The sequence below is a fragment of the Thunnus thynnus genome, chromosome 9, assembly GCF_963924715.1.
Source record: "Thunnus thynnus chromosome 9, fThuThy2.1, whole genome shotgun sequence".
NCBI lineage: Eukaryota > Metazoa > Chordata > Actinopteri > Scombriformes > Scombridae > Thunnus > Thunnus thynnus.
In genome coordinates, this window is record NC_089525.1 from 7,137,687 (window position 1) to 7,157,939 (window position 20,253).

The 20,253-nt window shown below is 40.2% G+C and overlaps 1 protein-coding gene across 1 annotated transcript; it reads left to right on the top strand.

Moving 5' to 3' along the window:
- The first annotated feature begins 949 nt into the window (after positions 1–949).
- snx25 (sorting nexin 25) lies at positions 950–19,257 on the top strand. The gene is made up of 22 exons (XM_067598592.1): positions 950–1,131; positions 1,397–2,151; positions 2,984–3,068; positions 7,455–7,671; positions 8,390–8,562; positions 10,198–10,384; positions 10,772–10,842; positions 11,290–11,480; positions 11,755–11,886; positions 12,131–12,280; positions 12,507–12,632; positions 12,768–12,932; positions 13,324–13,455; positions 14,245–14,385; positions 14,864–14,977; positions 15,987–16,064; positions 16,895–16,978; positions 17,083–17,200; positions 17,416–17,482; positions 17,804–17,985; positions 18,105–18,205; positions 18,324–19,257. Exons 2-22 carry the CDS (start codon positions 1,798–1,800, stop codon positions 18,387–18,389), a joined length of 2,934 nt encoding a protein of 977 aa, XP_067454693.1. The 5' UTR covers positions 950–1,131; positions 1,397–1,797; the 3' UTR covers positions 18,390–19,257.
- Positions 19,258–20,253: the final 996 nt, after the last annotated feature.

Sequence of the window (20,253 nt, forward strand, 5' to 3'; positions counted from 1 at the left end):
TAGAGACTTTAGGATTTAAAGGGTACTAAGTCTAATTTCCCACATATTTTAAAGTGTTGATTTATGCTACAAAGAAAATGCCTCATGCCACATTCAGCTCCAATTGCATTTAACATAAATATATTCCACTAAGTGTCAATGTTCACATGAGCATGACAATAATCATGAAAGATATGGGGAGTTTTGGACTTTGACTAACTCACACTTGTTGTGTGGAAAGCAAACATTTGCAATGTTAATACTGCTAATCCGTGCATGTCAGCAGTTTAAGATAAAAAAAAAAGACAACAACAAACTTATCTGTAAAAACAGAAAAGATCAGTCTTATTGTTCTATAAAAAAGGTAGTAAGGTCTGCTGCTGTTGATTCATGCTTGATTATAAACTAATAGATCAAAATATGTTTATTAATCATTGGGATTCAAGAAGAAATACAGTAGTGTGTCCTGACTTTTGACTGGTACTGTAGGTGTTTTCATACAGTTTACTATGTGAATGTTAAGCTTTAACGGATGAATAATTGCCAAAATTGGACATTAATTGTCCTCCCCTTTGAGTCAATAGAAATAGATATTTCCAGAGTAATATATGTAGATCAATTTTTGACCGTCATTAACATGCGAACATAATGCTGTTGTAATGGCAGCTCAATCACATTAGGACGCCTTTGGAACAAAAAAACCGTAAAACAATTTCACAGTTTTGTATGCTGATAGAAACCGATGTCTGAAAGAAAAATCAATCGTCAGAGAGACGTAGCATGATCCTGTACCCCTTTGTGTGCTGGATTTAAACCCGTTGCTGCCCGGCTGTCCCGTTTGTTTACCCAGTGCGTCCACAGATAACGTTCAGGAAAACACCCACACCGTCCGCTCGGACTGTCTCGATATATAAAACAGGCGCACCACCCGAGGTTAACACCAGCGCTGATTGGCTGACAGCCGCTTCACGTTCAGAGAGATTGTCAGTCAGTCAGTTGCTTGTTTTTATCTGTCGGGGATTCTGGGACCTGTCATATTTTTCGCCGCGTTTATACTGTTTTAATTTGCTGTTGCAAAACCTTCGAGTACTTATCTTACGAGGAGGAAAGCGAGAATGTAGTGTTGTTGACGTTACACCTTTTTAACGATAGGTAAGTAAGCGAGTATTAGCTGATATTGAACTGGTTACTTAACTAGCAGGAAAGCTAGTTAGCTAGCTGTCGTTAGAACATTGTAGTTATCTTAGCAGCCAAACAAAAACCACAAAGCAGCTGTTCGGGATTATTTGCTTGCACCGTATGTAGTTTTTGATTTAAAGTAAACAACAGTAACTTATGCTGTTTTCCTAGTTTAGCTTCCTGCTAAACCTGGTTAGCAACAGTCACTAAGCTACCCTTCCACCTATTTGTCTCCAAGGTGACGGTGGTTGTTGCCCCATACATCCATCTATCCATCTATACCGGGTCTCTCTCTGTCTGCTTTCCGGGCGACTGTCAGCCCCCCTGTCGCCCACTTCTAGACGAGCCGGGTGCCCTGCTCTGCTGTGTTTACTACCATACTGTGGATGACTAAGCTGACGGGACTGCGTGCCTGTGACCGCCGGGCGGGCCGATGCTAGGAGCCTGGAAGACATAACGGAGCGGGTCCCGGTGAGGAGATGTCAGAGCGGGGATGCCTCTTTTTGGAGACAGTGTTGTAGTCGAGGGTATACACGAGTGTACACAGTATACCTACCTCTCTGGCTTGGCATACAAACCAGCGGAGCAACTTTTCAGCCTAACTAGTAGTGACACATATATGGATGGTGGGGTCGCAGTATGCCCACTCCCTCAACACACACACCCCCTACACCACAGGCTGGAGGGAGTAGCAGTACCGGAGGAGCAGAGGGGCCCATGTTTGCCACCTCTGCCTCCTCCACCTCTTCATTCCGGTTCGTCCCGGCTTTCTGCCTGGGCGTGGTGGCAGCAGTAGTGTTTCAGCTGGCCTGGGGAGGCCTGACTCTCACCTCTTTCTTCTTGAAGCTGTTCATCTATGTGTCATTCGCCCTACTGTGTTTCCTGGCTGGGAGCTTTGTTCTGCTAGTCAGGAAGAGTCCTCTGAAAGTCAGCTGCTTTGACAGAAACAGAAGGCATTCAGCTTCATGGCTGGAGTTCTTCAACAAGCTCATGGTAAGATACTGGAATAGTTCATTGCTCACATGTTGTATACTGCACTTTTTTAATAAACACACTCACTATATCAGCCTGCTATGATATCATAACAGCAGTACACTTTGAAAAATAATCAGAAAGCATTCTCTAGTACGGCTGGAATTCACTGATCAGAAACACTGCTAAATTCTACTGTTACTTACATTTCTAACCTTTATTCCACCAGACTGGAGTGCATGTGACATTACTGTTGACCCAAATCTCAAATAATGTTGAACAGGAGGGCATCTGAGTATGATTATTTTGGCAACCTCAACTATCCTCCTATGCTCCTCCTGGCTGCTTTTTTGCTCAATTATTTTCCTCCTCCCCTCTCCATCTTCCATCCCTCGCTCATCCTCTCTCCATGCCCTTAGATCCTTGCTGTGTTGTTCCGTAATAGATGAGGTAAAGTCATGCTGCCCGATTTAGACACACTTTAAAGCACACACACACACACACACACACACACACATATGTAGGATGATTTATTCGTCAAAGAAAGTGATTGTGTCCTTGCAACTGACTGGTGTCTTGCCTTTAGCAGTGTTTGTCTGCTGCTGTGTACTGATGATTTATTGATGTTGACAGCGGAGGAATATTTGTCACAAGAATTCATCTGGTTGATGTTGTATGAGCGATGACAAATTTGGGCTGTCCTTTTCTTTTTTTTTTTTTTAGTCAGACAACTATCATTGTTTTCTGGTGAAGCGTCTTCCTTCATTTCCTGTTGTTGCCCAACATTTCCTGCTTTTTTGGCTGTTGTCTCCAGCTGCTAGACAAGTTATCTGATGCTCTTGTTGTTTTTCAGGCTCGTTTTTTGGTGCCAGTTCAGGAGTCAAGTCAGAGCAGGAGGGTGGTGGTGTCACACAATGTGGACAAAGCCCTGAAGGAAGGTAATGGATCACCTTTCAACTTTGAGATCTTCTAAGGAGTTTTAATGACAATCTTATGCTCGCAATAATGCAAATATTTTCTTTTTGACTTTGCGATTTAATGTGCGTTTGAGTTTTCAGATCATTGTGGAAAATGTAGCTGCGGACATTCAAACGGACATTGAAACATGGAAACATTCAAATCTCTTCCACTAGGGATGTAACGGCGCCTTTATCCCGCAGTTCTTACCGTTTCTGCTAACATTTCATGTTCTTTACAGAGCAAGCGCGAAGAACAAAGTGAATCAGCAAGTCAGGATTCTTAAAGTGGATCACATGACAGTCAGGTGCCTGAGATCACTTGAATGTCTAATGTGACCATATTTGAAAAGCTCTGCTTTTCTTGTCCACACCACAACGCAAAAGCGACATTTTCATATTGATATTTATTCGATATAATCCATAAGACAAAAAGATGCATTTTCACATTAATCAGTGGAAGTGTGCACAAGGATTTAGGTTTTAATTTGTTACTCTAGCACACGTCGCAACTAAAAGGACTAAAAGGTCCTCTCCCTATATGCTATCTAGTCCTCTCTAATTCCTTTTTCTATTTTATTTGAGTGTCTTAATTCTAAATCAGTAAAATTACTGCATAATATAATGCCTGTAAAGATTCCCTCAATTAGACATATTTTGTCAGGGGTGGATGATTTTCCCTTAAAATTCTATGATGATATTGCAGGTTATTTTTACAATAACTACTTCATGACGATATGATAACTAAACAAACCAGGAAAACTATATTGGTGCACTTCCTTTGCCAAGTTAACAGATGTGTTAATTACAATTTTGTGACACAATGTCTGACAGTGGTGACACAAAACTGATGATTAGATGAGCAAAATCACAATTTACTGCTCACTATAAAGTTCCCAAGAAAATGAAGGTTTCTGACACTATTGGCAAAACTTTGAACTTCTGCTTTTGAGAAAACTGCTGACTGATGGAGCTCTGTTTCAGTCAGTCATCATAACTGGACACTGAACCCTCTTACTCATAGTGGATTATAACAGTAAAACGTCCTGGTCATGAAACACACAAACACACACACACACACACACACGCACACACACACACACACACACACACACGCACACAGGCACAGTCAGTCGAACGGTATGTCTGGCTGCCAAGTAACAGATGGCTCCAGGATTTCCACTGGGGTTATGTATTTGCATAAGCTCTCATGTGTGTTTTGAAAAGGTTTTTTGGTGGTAGTTTAGTGCGAGTTCATAATGACATTATTAGCTTCACAGTCACGACCTGCTGTGACTGTGTTTTTTTTTAATTAGGCATAGTACACAAGTTTAGGCCATTCAATTTCCAGTTGACCTGTCATTATAAGCTTATTGTGCTCGTTGATGACACTATTTTCCTAGTTTGCCAATTATTTTCAAATTAAGATTCTTAAGGCCCAAATGCACTGAAAGCGATAATTGATGTGCCTCATTTGACTCGCGTCATTTGATGCTCCTATGGTGCACTGCAGGCATCAGATTTTAAATGCCAACACCACAGAACCAAAACAGATTTGTCCTTTTGTTCTTTGTATTTACTGCTGCATTAGTTGGATGTAAAGAAGGAATGAAAAGGAGAAATGCAGAGGAGGAAAATGAAACTAAGTAAATCATCTGTTAAGTGTTTGATGGTCATTTAGTTGTGTTGTAGAACGTAACTGCTGTGAAATAATCAGAATATAATGTTTTATTTCTCTCATTCACTGCTTTGTTCTATGTCTGGCTCTCCTCACTCTACCACCACCATGCTGTCTCTCTCTCTCTCTCTCTCTCTCTCTCTCTCTCTCTCTCTCGCTGGCTGGCTGTCAGCTCGTTTGCGTGCGCTCTTTCTCTTTTTCAGCTGCAGAAAAAACTCATTTGACGCTCCAAAATTGAAACAAGGTCAGAGTAGGGACATGAAGGCAGTTTGACACGCCTCATAATGCTTTTGGTACACGTTCGGTCATTTAAAACAATAGATGTACTTCAAAACGTGTATGCCAGATGCTTTCAGTGCGTTAGGGCCTTTAAAATCGGTTTCCAAAATAAAATAACGTCTTGATCATCACAAATGATCTACTAATGTAAAAAATGCCCTTAGTCTACTATCAGAGCACTGTCCTCTGGGGGCCTGGAGGATACACACTAGACAGGTTCCAAACACATACAGAGTGTCAGAAGAAACTGGAGCACCTGGATCAAACCCACGCAGACAAAAGGAGAACATGCACAACTTTATTTTACAAAATTACGAAACAATCAACATGGACATACACGAGGGTTCTCCCACCATCCTAAACCACACCCACTACATCTGTTACACGTGTCATCTGTACGAAGAATGAATGAGAAATAAAATAAATTATCAGACCAAATAACATTTTGTCAAAATACTGACTCATAAAATGAAGATATACAATCAAAAACAAGAACAAGCAGATTTAAGGTAAACAAGCAAAGAAGTCTTGAAGACATGGAAAGAAGTAATTGATCTGAGTGAGTTAGGCAAATTATTCCAGTCTAATGGTGCTTTAAACTTTAAAGCACGTCTCCCAGTTTCATTAAAGATTCAAGGCACAATAAAAAAAGGTTGTTGAGTCTGTCTGAGTGAATCTGATGATCTGAATGGAACTAAAAGCTTTTTAAGTATAAAGGATAATTAGAGTCAATGCATTTGAAAACAAAGAGCGACCAAATGATTGCGTGGTAAATGTTAAAAAGGGTTCAAAGGGTGGAAAAAAAGCCCAGCCAAAGCTAACTGTTGATGTGTTTTATGTGAGAAAAGGACATTGGTCTGCTACACGGTACATTGGTGACACACATAGTGACAATGTATATAACCACAGTAAACCACCTTTGATGGTCAGATCATTAAAACCCCCCCAGACTACTGAAACCCTCGTGTCACGTGTGACACCACTGCCCCCTCTTTGATTATCCCTCTATAGATGTTAAGATCCTTTACAGTTGAAAGGCCAAAAGATATTTCCTTAAGTTAGCACATCAAAAAAGAGAAGATTGATTTGACTCACAACTTAATGGAATTTCACTTAAGTTATGATTCAAAGCAAAGGCAGTACCACACTCGTTCCTTCAAAGCTAATCTGAATTAGAATCTGTAGCCTATGCAGTTATTGAAAGTTCACAGTTGAATTTCCTCTTTAATACAGAAGTCGTTCTGTGCATAATACTATAACAGTTGCACACGATATTCTGGTTGCAATGTCTTCTTGCATCTTGTGCAGTATAAATGTTAAAGGTGCTATCAGTAAGATATGGCTCTCATAATATCTAGTTGCAGCCATGATGGGAAACATTTGTGAATATGTGTATTTGTCCACAATCCCTAGGGATTGAGATTTTGCCCACAAATTTCAGTCTTATGTCTATAACAATACTCTGGAGACCAAACTTCAAGCTGGATATTTGTTTACTTTACTAAAAATTACTTCATTTTACAGTAACCACAAAGTAAAAACTGACAAAATGCCACACTGTTTGAGCAAGCAGTAAAAGCTGAAGAAGTTTTGATTTAATTTCCTTAAGAATGGAAACTTAATTGTTAGCAGTGTTGCATCACCCCATTTATAGACAGCAAACGTAGCATGTCAGCAGAGCAGCGGCAGCAGCGAGTGCTCCGTCTGTGTGTCTACACTGGAGGCATTCAGGTGCAGTGTTGAGCGTGGGTCACCCGCGTGTTGGAAGCGCTCAGAGCCCAATACACATGACTGTAGTGACGTGTGTAAAACGGAGGAAAATAGATTCGAAGCATGAATGAACGCTTCAGGTTGCGGTTACGCCCGTGAGACGCGGCTGAGATGTGAGCCTGCACGGAGCCGGTGCAGACAGCTGCGTAGATTACAATGAGAGCCTATCTTTTGCGTGTGACGTGCGCGTGAAAAAACGTGTCTGACACGCTCGCTGTCTAGACACGGGGTCACAGCGACAATGTCCTAGGTTGACTCTCTGTGCGGAGTTTGCATGCGCTCTGCATAAATGAATGTAATCTGTGCGGGTTTCCTACAGGTGCTCTGATTTCCTCCCACAGTCCATTCAAATGCAGGTCAGGTGAATTGGTGACTCTACTGGTGTACATGTGTGTTAGGCTTGTGATGAAGTGGTGTCCTGTCCAGTGCCCAATGCATGCTGGGATAAGCTCCAGCCTCCAAGCAAAGGATGGCAACTGTTTCTTAAAAGGATTTAAATTGTAATGTAAAGAATTTATCTTCCTTTCTCACCCACTCATCACTCTATTTGCCCCAGCTGTCTGACTCTGTAGCATCTATCAAAAAAAGGATATTCCAATATAAGAAGGCAACTTAAAAGCTCTCTCTCTGTCTCTCCCCAGTGTTCGACTACGCCTACAGAGACTACATCCTGTCCTGGTACATCCCGTTGAGTCGAGATGAGGGCCAGTTGTACTCCATGCTGTCAGAGGACTGGTGGCAGATGATCGGGCAGTTGAGATCCCGGCTTGCTGACATAGACCTTGTCAACGTTGTGTGTTATGACAGCATCCGGATCCTACACACACACTTCACTGACCTCAAGGCTGCATCTGCAAGGTACACAAACACACACACAAGCATATAACTGTAAAGAGTTAAAGCTGCATTATCACCCAAAAAAATCATAAAAGCCAGTGTTGTAATGTTGGTGCCAATAAAGCTTGACTATCACTTCTGAGCACACCTTCCTTTGCACAGAGCTCTAACTCACTGTTGTTTAAAAGAAAAGATGTTTCAGCCTTGATTTGTTTCTAAGAAAAATGTGCCTTCCCGCAGGTGTCCATATGCAGCACCGAAATTTTATGTACGCAGCTGGGGTGAAATTATGTGAAATTCAGTACAGCGTAAATAATATTAAAATCCTCCACACTCACTTCCTGCATCTCTAGGCAGCATCTGCCAGGTACACTTACGCACACACACGAGTAGAAAGAGCAGACAGTGTGATAATTCACACATTATCTGGTTTCATTATCTTGGCAAGTCAGGCGAGACTTATGATTTGATCAGACTACAGAAATGTCTGGCCCCCCTCGTCCTCAATAGTTTAGGAACAATCAGTGTAGCGGCAGTGTGTCTTGTTCAGACAAGGTTTGGAAGCTGAAAGGGTGAGATCCGACACAGCTGACGTACGAACACTACGGCAGTGTTTCTTATCTATGCCTTATATAATATCATCTGGCATCTCGCTCTGCCAGAATAATGTTTCAAATTCGTTCTGTCTCTCTCAGTTTATTTCTCAATTTTAATCCCCGTCTCTCTCGTGTGTTAACAGACCAGACGAGTGCTCTCGGCCGTTTCCTCTCCATCCCTGTTTGGTCAGTCCGGACTCGGAGCTGGCCTTCCTCCGCTGTGTAGCCAGAATACTGCTGCTATGTCTGCTGCCACAAAAGGATGCCAAGTCACATACACTACGCTGCTGCCTCACAGAAGTCATCACTACTAAAGGTACTCTGTGTGTATGTGTGTGTAAGAGTACTTTATATGACACTATACTTGACCTACTCTTTACTATTAAAGTCATCAGATCTTAACAGAATAAAGTACCTAGAAGTAAACATGAATCTTAGGAATTGTTGTCACTGCCATAAGTGGCAGACCTGCCAACACTCTTGTTGTTCCTGGGTTTCGTCTGTATTTTCCCCCCCTCTCCTGCTGTGGTCCTGTTGTGAAAGACAATCTACACACACGACATACAATTTCAACCCATCTGTCACAACAACCCGATTCAAGGGACGTGTGCACATCTACTCTCTGCGCAGGCGGTGATTCAGTGCCTGCAGGTACCGCTGGTAGAGAGGAGAGGCTGGTTTGTCTCAGCCAGCAGCTACATTTACAAGAATTTGCCAAATTTTAAGATACATGGCAAACTCAGACAAACAGACAGCTTTCGTGTTATTAACCAACATGCTATGGTGGTGTAAAACATACTGGTGGTGGATGGGACACTACGGGCAAAGCAGTTGAAAATATGGCTTTTCTTCATGTTTATGCTTGTTGAACAGGTGGTTTGAAGAACTTATCGGCTTCTTACTGGCGACGGTTTTGTTGTACTTACAGTAATGAGCGTAGCTAAACGATGGCTCTGTTTCATTTCCACATTCCAGTATGCTAGTGAGCTGGCATGCCTGATACTCGGTGGCATGTGCGTGTTAATTTCCCAGGAGCTTTTGATACCAGTAGTGCTCTGGAGGCCCAGATAGCTGTAGTTGTAATAAAAAACAAAGAATGAAACGCCTCAATACAGAAAATGCACACTATTGTTATTGAACATAGATATAAATAGGTCATATTAAAGCAATATCTCATGACTGCCTGTGGTGCATTGTGATTATTGTGTCACTACACTACACCACTACTACGCTACAATAACACTAAGCAGAAGCCACTCACCAATAGCTCCAGTCAGCTGCTCAAAGTGGAGAAAGCGCACATGGTTTGCGTTCATTGTGATTATTATGTATATGCATCTGTTGATAGCGTGTAGGGGAAATGTTGCACCTGCACTTGTTCTGCTGTAAACAATAATAGATGAAATATTAGAACATCTAGGTTATATTCTTGTATTCGATTATATGGGACTAAAATGTTTTATCCTGTCATGTTAAGACCTACGAAGCTACTGTATTATTTATTACTACAGTGACAGTTCTTAATCTTATTCTTCTGCTCAGTCCCTTTGTGTGTGTGTGGGTCCACAACTGCCTGTGTCACAGATATTGTGTGTTGTGCACTAGCATTTGTTCAATTTCTAATGTTCTGCTAAAAATAACAACCCATGAAGATGTTAATCTGACTCCAACCTTCATTTCAGCTCAGATCTATTTCACTGTTCTGTATCTATTCCAGTTAAGCTTGAGAGGTAATGGTGTGGATGGACCTGCACAGTGACAGCTATTATCTGTCTTTACATATCGATTTACATCTGATGTGTGTTTATGTGTATTTTGTGCACATTTGCTGCATGTCTGTGTATTTTCAGTTTGGAATTTAACAGCATTAGATAGAAGTGGTGCATGTCTGCATCTGTATATACCTTTATCTTTGTGTCTGCATGTGTGTGTGTGTGTGTGTGCGCTCCAGTTTTGAAGCCTTTGGTAGAAGTGCTCAGCGATCCAGACTCCATAAACAGAATGCTGTTGTCTCAGCTGGAGCAGAGGGAGCAACAAGCTGAGCAGCAGAAGAAAGCCTACACCTACGCTGCCTCCTATGAAGACTTCATCAAACTGATATCAACTTCTGCTGATGTCAATTTCCTCAAACAACTCAGGCATGACACACACTTTACACACACACACACACACACACACACACACTGCACTGCACTGCACTGCTTTATTAGACTCAGACCGCCCTGCACCCACACACACATACTTAAATGAACCATACTGTATATATATAAACAAACATGTTAACCAGACAGTGTTCACCACTTGTCTATTTGCAGCTGTGGGGTTACCATGGGAACAGACTGTGTCTCTGTGGCAATATACTAGATCTAAATGTATGATAATGCTATATTGTCTTGTTAGTCTGAGAAATATTAGCTCTGTTCAGACTTGTTAGTGTTACTTTCAGTTTTATTCATCCCAAGATGGCCCTTTTTATTTTATTGATTGATTGTAACAACTGATTGATTTTTTTTTTTTCTTTGTAGGTACCAGATAGTGGTAGAGATTATTCATGCCACCACCATCAGCAGCCTGCCTCAGCTCAAGAAGCAGAAAGGTAAAGAAACACTACAGCTCACTATATAAAAATGCTTATACATTTATACATTTTTTATTTGTTTTTGTTATTGAAGTTCTTTGTTATTGTATGATATATTGAACCCATTTCAACAAGTTACAGAGGAAGTGCATAACTTTTGTCCATAAAATATTGCCTCATGCTGATTATTCCCAGTTAGTATCAGAAGCAGTGTGTAATAACCAGTAAAAGTACACGTTTTTACATTTATAACCCAAAGCAGTAGGTTTTTGGAACATATAAATTACAAGAAAGTTCACACATACAGTAAAAAAATCAACTACATGTAGTGAACTTAACACAAGGTTAGTGATGTCGGGCAAGTTTATCTTGGTGGTGCAGTGGGTCCACACCAGGTAATTGTGTCATTGTGTGACCAAAACCTGCTCACCCTTTGTTTCACCGGCTGCTTTCACTCTCTCTTAGAGCGAAAAGGTAAAGAGTCAGCAGCCATGAAGGCAGACCTGCTGAGGGCCAGAGATATGAAACGATATATCAATCAGCTGACTGTTGCTAAGAAACAATGTGAGAAACGGATCCGTCTGCTTGGTGGACCAAACTATGAGAACAATGAGGAAGGAGGGGCCGATGACAGCGATGAGCCTCAAAGTCAGAAGGTAACACTCACATGTGGACTGTGATACAGCTGGTGTGAGCTTTGGTTGGAAAGGTGTGTGTCGAGATGCTAAATGATGACAACAGAACATTATGTCTGATATTGAAAGTTTTAGCAGTAGACTCTGGAAACTATGAAGCACTTTTCTGACATCTTTCTAGAGTGAATGATATATTTCTTGTAAGGCGTTAACATGACTTTGGTTGAGGGTTTGTGCTTTGGAGTAAGTATGCTCCACATTCTCATGATTTATGTTTTTTCCTCCTCGCATCCAGATTCTCCAGTTTGATGACATCATGTGTAATCCAGGTTACAGGGAGCATTTCAGAGTTTACATGGAGAGAGTCGATAAGAGGGCTCTGATAAGCTTCTGGGAACTGGTGGAAACCCTGAAAACTGCCAACAAGGTGACCTGCACACATTCCAGACACAGCTGCTAATGTATGGTGTTATGGGAATAGTAGTATAGTAATCAGTGACGATGATGTTTTCCTACTTCAGAAGTAGTGTGCGGTACCTTAGCTGAACCTGGACCTGGACCACAAGTTTTAAAAATATTGATACTGGTTTTCCTTTACAATTTTGTACTGCTGCACACACAAAAAAGTACACAAGTAAATGCTTATTTCTTTGTTAATGTGTGTTTGACAGAATGAGGTGCCCCAAATCGTTGGGGAAATCTACCAGAAGTTCTTTGTAGAGAGCAGAGAGATTCCGGTGGAAAAGTTTCTCCTCAAGGAGATCCAACAGAGTCTGGTGGGGAACAGAGGAACACAAGTCTTTGTTAGATTACAGGAACAGGTAACTGCTGCTTTTGCTTCTAACTGTAAGTGACTGTAACCAGAGGGGAGAATGTCTTGCTCAGAAATGTCAAAAGAACTAGTGGGAACAGAGGTGCTAAATAGAGACAAGGGACTTTCCTTATTAAAGGTCATCAGAGGTGCAAGTAATAACCGTATAATTATGATCCACAGTTTCAAGATGTTCTACAATGACAGTAAGACTGTGGCTGTCGTACATTTTCTAGGTGGCTGAGACGATGAGAGAGCGTTACTACCCCTCCTTCCTTGTTTCGGATCTCTACGATAGGCTGATCAGACGAGACGAGCAGCACAGCCAATCACAGTGTAGCACTGAGGAAAAGGAGGAAGGGGTCAGACACACTCTTCTGAATGTTCCTGTGTTTGAACACTCCAATATGTCATTTTTATTCACCTCTTTTTGTATGTTTGTAAAAGTCTGCAATCGCATATCTTTCTAAATATTTATTTGATATTTCTCTGTGTAGTGTCAGGGTCTAGACGCAGGAGAGGAGGTGTGTGATGAGGGCAGTAAAGGAATCAATGAGCAGGCCAGCTACGCTGCGACTAAACTCCGCCAACTCTATGACAAACTGGAGTACAAGCGACAGGCCCTGGGCTCCATCCAGAACGCACCCAAACCAGACAAAAAGGTAACAAATACAAGCAAATGTGACAAAACAGAACAGAGCAGAACACAAGATCAAAATGAGTTAATGTATACATCCAGATTCTTCAGCATGGTGCCTTGTCCGCAGTGTCAGGACGTACTCAGTAGTTGAAGTGGAATGTAAAAAAAATCCCCTAAAAAAAAGCCAATTACAACACATCTGATTTGTAGCTGCTCTTCTACATTTGTTTATCTTTTCTTATGACTAACATGAAGAAAATCCAACACACTCCACACAAGTTTCTGATAAGTTCTAAAAGCAAAATTTTAACTGAAACCCACCCTACATTGTTATTCATCTTAATGTAATTTCTTCATTTAACTGTGGTTTACTTACATGCCTGTTTAACTCTGAGTCTTGTGTGCGTTTGTAGATAGTGAGCAAACTAAAGGAAGAGATAGGAGCCATGGAGAGAGAACACAGTGAACTCCAGCAACATATCACCAGGACTGACTGGTGGTGTGAAAACCTGGGGCACTGGAGGGCTACTATTACTACTGCTGAGGTAATGTTTTATAACTGTAATTTCGTTAATCATTTAAAAACAGCAGACAGCTCTTTCTACGAATGCTGAAGCATAGCTCACCATAACTAACTGGCTGATTTCCAGTGGAGAACCAGGGGCACTGGAGTGATCTGATGACCCTTTTTTCCACTTGGCATCAACATGCTTTTAGGTGGATCAGACTGTAATCAGATAGAGCAGAAAAAAAAGATGAGATTTGATTTTAAGATGCAGTCATCTAACCTATTTACAGATGTGTGCAGGGATGCATTTGACCTCATTAACAGCAAAACATAGTGTGCCTCAAGTCCACACATAACTGAAACAAGCAAGCAAATCAGACACGAGTCATGCAGCTCAGTTAAAAAAAATACTAACATATATAGTACTTCTCCTCAGATAATTAATGAATGTGCAGGACACTGGTTGTTTACTGTTTCTGCTGAGGTAATTAACTTTCCCACCATCATGTGTCTGTCTTGCTATAGTAACTAATTAGTCAATGATTTCATGGCGCCTAGAAAAGTGCATTAGCACTGAATAAAGTACAGCGACACATGCAAACTCACAGCTTAATAGAGTATCATGTAACCGGAAAGTCTCATGACGTCTCTCAAGTCAGTGCAAGTTGTGAAAAAAGGGAACAGATGAATGTAAATTCAATACTACATAACTTTAACCTTGTTACACCTGATGTAGCAGGCATGGCTGTCAGTAAATCTGCTGTATGAGGCTATTGTTTGTTTGTTAAACTGTGCGTGCGTGTGTGTGTGTGTGTGTGTATTTCAGGCCACAGAAGAAGGTGGTGAGACTGTAGCTTGTTACAGTGTGAGTGTTAGCCTGGTAGAAGGAGAGGAGACAGTCAACAGTCGCTGGAGCGTCCAGAGGAAACTCACTGAATTCCAGATGTTACACCGCAAACTCACTGAGGTAACGTGTGTGTGTACGGATATGTTTTCTTATACTGCATTAGCACTAGTTGAGAAATGTCTTAACTGTTGCTGTGCTGTTCTACTGTTTCACCCCGCCTCCACATCAGAGCGATTTGTTTGTCACTGCAGCATCGGGGAAGAAACTCCTTATACAGCACTGCAGTAGAAAGAGGAAATGTCACAGTCCCTATTGATTTGATGATGGATGTATTGCAGGTTACACAGAGCCTGAGTCTGTTTGAAGCATTTCCAGTCCTCTTTTGTGATTAAATGAATTCACTGTATCACCATAAAGTGGGTTTAGATTAAATCAGATGGCAGTGAGATCTGGAGAGATGCCTGGAAATCTTTAAGTCATTTAAATATATATTCTATATTTGTTGATGTGCTATACTATATTATCTAGAATGAAGGAAATCATATGGAAATGTATTCTTGTTACTGTGAAATCACATTTCAATCTCTGTCTGTCTCAGTGTTTTCCATCGTTGAAGAAACTCCAGTTACCATCACTCAGTAAACTTCCCTTCAAATCCATTGACCAGAAGTTCTTAGACAAGAGCAAAACACAGCTCAATACCTTCCTACAGGTAAACATACTGTAAAACTACACCTGACAGGACATCTGATTACTATTACTACTCACTTGACAAGAGTGTAACTCAATGTTCTGCTGTAATAGTTAGACTTACTAGTGCTTCTCTGTATATTTATAAGTAAACCCTTGGTCATTTTAGTCCGATGAAGAGCAGCAGTGCTTGACACATCACTTTGGTGCAATAAATTATAAGTGTGCATTGGAGCCCTGCAGTTTTTTTCGACATTTGCTCATTTTTAGCCCAGCACCTGCCCTCTTCGGTTTTGATGTGTGTGCATACTCTGATCTTTAATTTTAACATAAAGCCACAGAAATTGAATTTAAGTAGAGCAGTGATTCCCAACCAGGGGTACTTCTTCTGCAGTTGTTGGGAAATACAGGGGATGAAAATAGAAATTACGATTTTAAAAATTTTACCCACATTTGGAGTTAGATTTTCAATAGATAGGTAAAAGTAACTAAACAAATAAACAGATTGTTGGCTTATGGATTAATGGTTGAAATAGTTATCTAAAACTAATAGATAATGGTTAACATGGATAGCTAAAAGTAATAGATATTTGGTATAAATATTGAGTTAAAGGTAATGGATGAATGTTTACACAGATGATAATAAAGGATAAACAGTATGGTTCAAATGTCCAGCTGCTGCCACTCCAAGTAGTAGAAATACAAATGCAAGCTTGATCAGACAGACTTAAACTCTCATTTGTATGAAAATGTTATTGTAACAATATTCACTTTTGTATAATCAACAGTGGTAAATTACATTCAATTTAAAATTTGTTCAAATAAACACATATAGAGCATGATGGGTGGTGAAGATGAACAGATAGTTGTGTCGATCAGACAGGGCTGTGTACATCAGACAAAAAAAGGGTGGGAGCCACTGCAATAGAAAACACCCAGATCAATGCTCACTCTGCTTCTTCCTGCCTCATAATCTCAGCTAAACAATGTTGATGATGACTTCAGCTCTGTGTGTGTGTGTGTGTTGGTAGCGTCTGCTGACAGATGAGCGTTTGTGCCAGTCAGAGGTTCTCTACGCATTCCTCAGCCCGTCACCAGAACACCTCAAGGTAACTCATTTTTCATACCTGCATTTCAAATATTAATATATTATTGTCATAATGTCATACAAACATGTATAATTTAGAATAAAACTTCCTCCTTCCTCCTCAGAGCTACTACATATGAGTTCTTGTATATACGTGACATTGAACAACCGCAATGACGAGCTTTGTTTTGAGAGTTGAGGCTTTGAAATTCCTCCCAGTAGACTGAGTGATTAAGAACACCTACATGTAAAGTAGCAGCTACAGGAAACAGTGAAACATGTATGCAGTCAGTCTCCTGTTCATTATTTATTGAGCAGCTTTAAACTCAAAACATGATGTCGCATTAAAATATTGAGTATTTGTTCTCTTGCAAACTCTCCTGACAAATAGCTTTTCTACTGCATCGACCAACAGATGCACCCTTTTACTGTCACTTAAGCCGGAAATTACAAACCAGTGAATTTCATGACGCGGCTGTAATGAATGACACCAGATACGACCAATAAAATATTAGATTATAGCTGCGACTGACATTAGCTAATTATTTTATCCGTTCCATTGTATATTTTCATAGTTCTGTGCAACTTCAATGATAGAACAAAGTACACTGACGGAGTTTGGTTCCCACAAGGTCTTGTATAATTGAACGATATTTACAGATGCACAGGAAAAAGACATTAGTCACACCAGCAGATATACATTGATAATAGTATCAGTAGAGTGTTGGTATACTGATGTGGTGTAGACCTTCCTGAAAGTTATATTTGTCCAGATAAGGTTGTCTGGTGTATTAGAGAGCTGGTATGATTCAGTATATTGTACAGTGATGATATCTTGTTCAATGTTTGAAGGTGATGTCCATTCAGAAGAAATCATCTTTCTCTCTGGCCTCCTTCCTGGAAAGGCTACCTGGAGACTTCTTCTCCCATACTGAGGTACGAACGCAAGCATGCCTGATAAAGCAACAGTAAATATAGCACCCTAGCTGTCGTGCACCCTAATTTGAATGATGTGTGCCTTGCGTAATCGGTGCTTTTAGGAGGAGGCTGATGATGACAGTGACTTGTCAGATTACGGTGATGAGGCAGACGGGAGGAGAGATGCCCTGGCTGAACCCTGCTTCATGCTCATAGGAGAGATCTTTGAACTCAGAGGAAGTGAGCAGAGCACTGTTCTCCTTTTAATCACAGTTGCATTTTCCATTTTTATATCGGTATACAAATAAAAACGTCATACATGAAAGAGTTAGAGATCTATATTAAGAAACTAGGAATCTATCTCTGTGGAAAACTCGGCTCAGTCATCATGAATTCTAACTGCATCTGAGTGACTTTATCTGATCAGTTTCTTGTCTGTCTGTCTACCTGCTCAGTGTTTAAGTGGGTGAGGAAGACTCTTATTGCACTAGTTCAGGTGACATTTGGACGCACTATCAACAAGTAAGTACTAGGAAGTTGGCATTTTGATTAACTATGATGAACTGTTTGTTTAAATAATAATAACACACATAATTTATTCTAATTCATTTGAATGCAACTCAAGTAGTGTAATAATAACATGTTGTAGGATTGACTTCCATTCATTAATGGTGCCTGTGCTACAGTATCTGAGCTAATAAATAAAGCTAATAAGTGACTTCAGGTTTATTGTTAAAAGGCAACTAACAACTAGTAACTATGTGATCACTTGTACTTACTGTATGTTTCTTATGTTTCTCTGAGATCACCTATGAGGCTAACATCTTCTGTGCTTTCTTCTAGACAAATCCGGGACACGGTGAACTGGATCTTCTGTGAACAGATGTTGGTGTGTTACATAAGTGTGTTCAGGGACAACTTCTGGCCCAACGGGAAGTTGGCACCACATGTCAAGGTCCGAACTGACACTGAACGCAGTGAAACTAAAGAACGGGCTCAACAGAAACTACTTGACAATATCCCAGGTAGCAACTGAACCAAATGTAAACATGACCTGTACCTGTGTTGCAAGATGAACATCCAAAATGTGAAATGTGGATCTTCTGACCTCTTTACTTTGTTTCAATATGGTCTTTTATGTCAGATGCACTAGCAAATCTAGTTGGCCAGCAGAATGCTCGCTATGGGATCATCAAGATCTTCAATGCCCTGCAGGAGGCTAGTGCCAACAAACATCTTCTCTATGTAAGAACAACACAACATATCAAACATAATTTCTGTCATAAAACCAGATCTCATAGAATCAATTATATATGTTACTACAGTTACAAACATATTTGTTTTGTCTCACTGTCTTTGTTAGGTGCTGATGGAAATGTTACTCAAGGAACTGTGTCCCGAACTCAGCGCAGAGGTGGACAACATCTGAAGATGCACATACATTTAACACACACACACTCTATGGGTGGGACTAAGTATCTGCTGGTTCATCTTTTAGGCCTTTCTTTACCTGACCAATCATAAACTGCCAAGCTAGACAGGGAGATGGCCTTTTGGTTGAACCTCAGACAGAAAGCAGCTGTGTTGGTCAGAGCTGAGACGCATGCTGATTCTGTTGGTAGAACTTTGCTGTGAAATGATGAAAAGCTGGGTTGACACCAGACTGGAAGGAGCTGAAGTTTGACTTTGTTGTGGTGCAGATCTAAACTTGCCCATCTGAACGGGGAGAAACCACGTGGAGTATTCCCATTCAGACTGTCTAACTGGAGACATCACATTTGTACTACATTCCCACGTGAACAAATTGTATTTTTGACATTATGTGACCCACTATCGCTTTCTTTTTTCATTAGCACTGAAACATCAGATCTGTACCACAACCGTTTGAAATTAGATCTTTGGTGTAAATCATGATGGTCTATAGATTACAAAGCAGAGTAACAATTTGTGAAAGTAAAACAACTTCATTGTTTGGTCATCATTTACTAGCTGATGATCTATAGACCTTGATTAAATGCAACAAAGACAGTTGAAGTTCAGATTTTCTGTTGCTTGTTACTCCAAAGGCAACCGATGTGTGCGATTGCCCACGGACCTCTGAACATTCCTCCTACACACAACCTGAGCAACAACACTTGTTCTGTTCTGTGATTCTTGTTACGGCTTATAATTGTGCAATATAATGTCATGTAAAAGTCATTGTGATGATTTTATTTATGATAATTATTGATAGATTTTATTTTTACCAAAAATTGTTTAGAAAGCGTTTATATAAGCAATAAATTGCAAAAAAAGAAGTTGATGTGGCATTTTTTTTTATTTCTTTCAATGGTCTTTGAAAATACAAGATCTAGAATTAAATATTATGTTGACACAGGTTGCACTCACTGATGCAGAAAACACTGAACTGTATTAAATCTAGTCATAAATTACTTTCAATAAGTTTAAATGATTTGATTACATCTCACTTTAATATGAAGATGATGTCTGAGAGGGAGGCAGTTCAGTTAAATTTATTCAGTGATTTGAAGTTGATTGAGTTTTTTATATTAAGTTAAAAGGAATTAATAAACTTGAGCTTCATAAGTGTTTTGCACAGATACACAGAAACTCTCCTAAATTAATTTAGTTTATTGCTCATGAAATTGAGTAAAGCCAGCAGCCCTGAAGACAATACTGCCATTAGCTATTAACTGATTTTCTGAGATAGTCTATTACATTCAGATAACATGGGGGAGTAGAAGACGTTCTTGCTAATAGCATCAACCAAAACCTACTGATTATGGATAAAAAAGGAGCAATCATTACCTAATTTTATAAGTGGTTGAGACATGTCATTTTTTCATCAGAATACTGTGATTGCAAAAGGTTGTGAGCTTGAACAGGTTTTTTTTTTTTTTTCTGGGACATGAATGCAACATGTGTTCCCCAAAAGGTTGAGTCTGAAGGGGGGAGAGAGAGTGAGCTATGCTTCTTTACGTATAGGTGACAACCAGAGCTACAGCTGAGCCGGGGAGGTGTCAAGCTGGAGAGAGTGAAGTCAAAGTCACAATATAGGAAGTGTAGCATTACGCATTCAAAATAAGGTATAGGAGAAAGCCTGGACTACAGAGAACAACAAATCTCCTCTGGTCCTGTTAAAACTGTTTCAATATGTTCTGGAGGAAGAAAAGAATCAACAGATATTCCACCAGGCTACTATGCAGCTGCGCCTGCTATATGTCACATTTTTAAATTGGTGATAATTTACAAAAGCTCTCACTATGCGGTTAAATCTTGTGACCTATTCTTCC

What these genes read in the sequence shown, in the direction of transcription:
- snx25 (XM_067598592.1), top strand. Translation starts at nt 1,798, where the DNA reads ATGCCCACTCCCTCAACACACACACCCCCTACACCACAGGCTGGAGGG. An exon ending in AATTTCCTCAAACAACTCAG is followed by an intron (nt 10,385 to 10,771) that starts GCATGACACACA and finishes TTTTCTTTGTAG; the next exon opens with GTACCAGATAGTGGTAGAGA. An exon ending in CCCTGAAAACTGCCAACAAG is followed by an intron (nt 11,887 to 12,130) that starts GTGACCTGCACA and finishes TGTGTTTGACAG; the next exon opens with AATGAGGTGCCCCAAATCGT.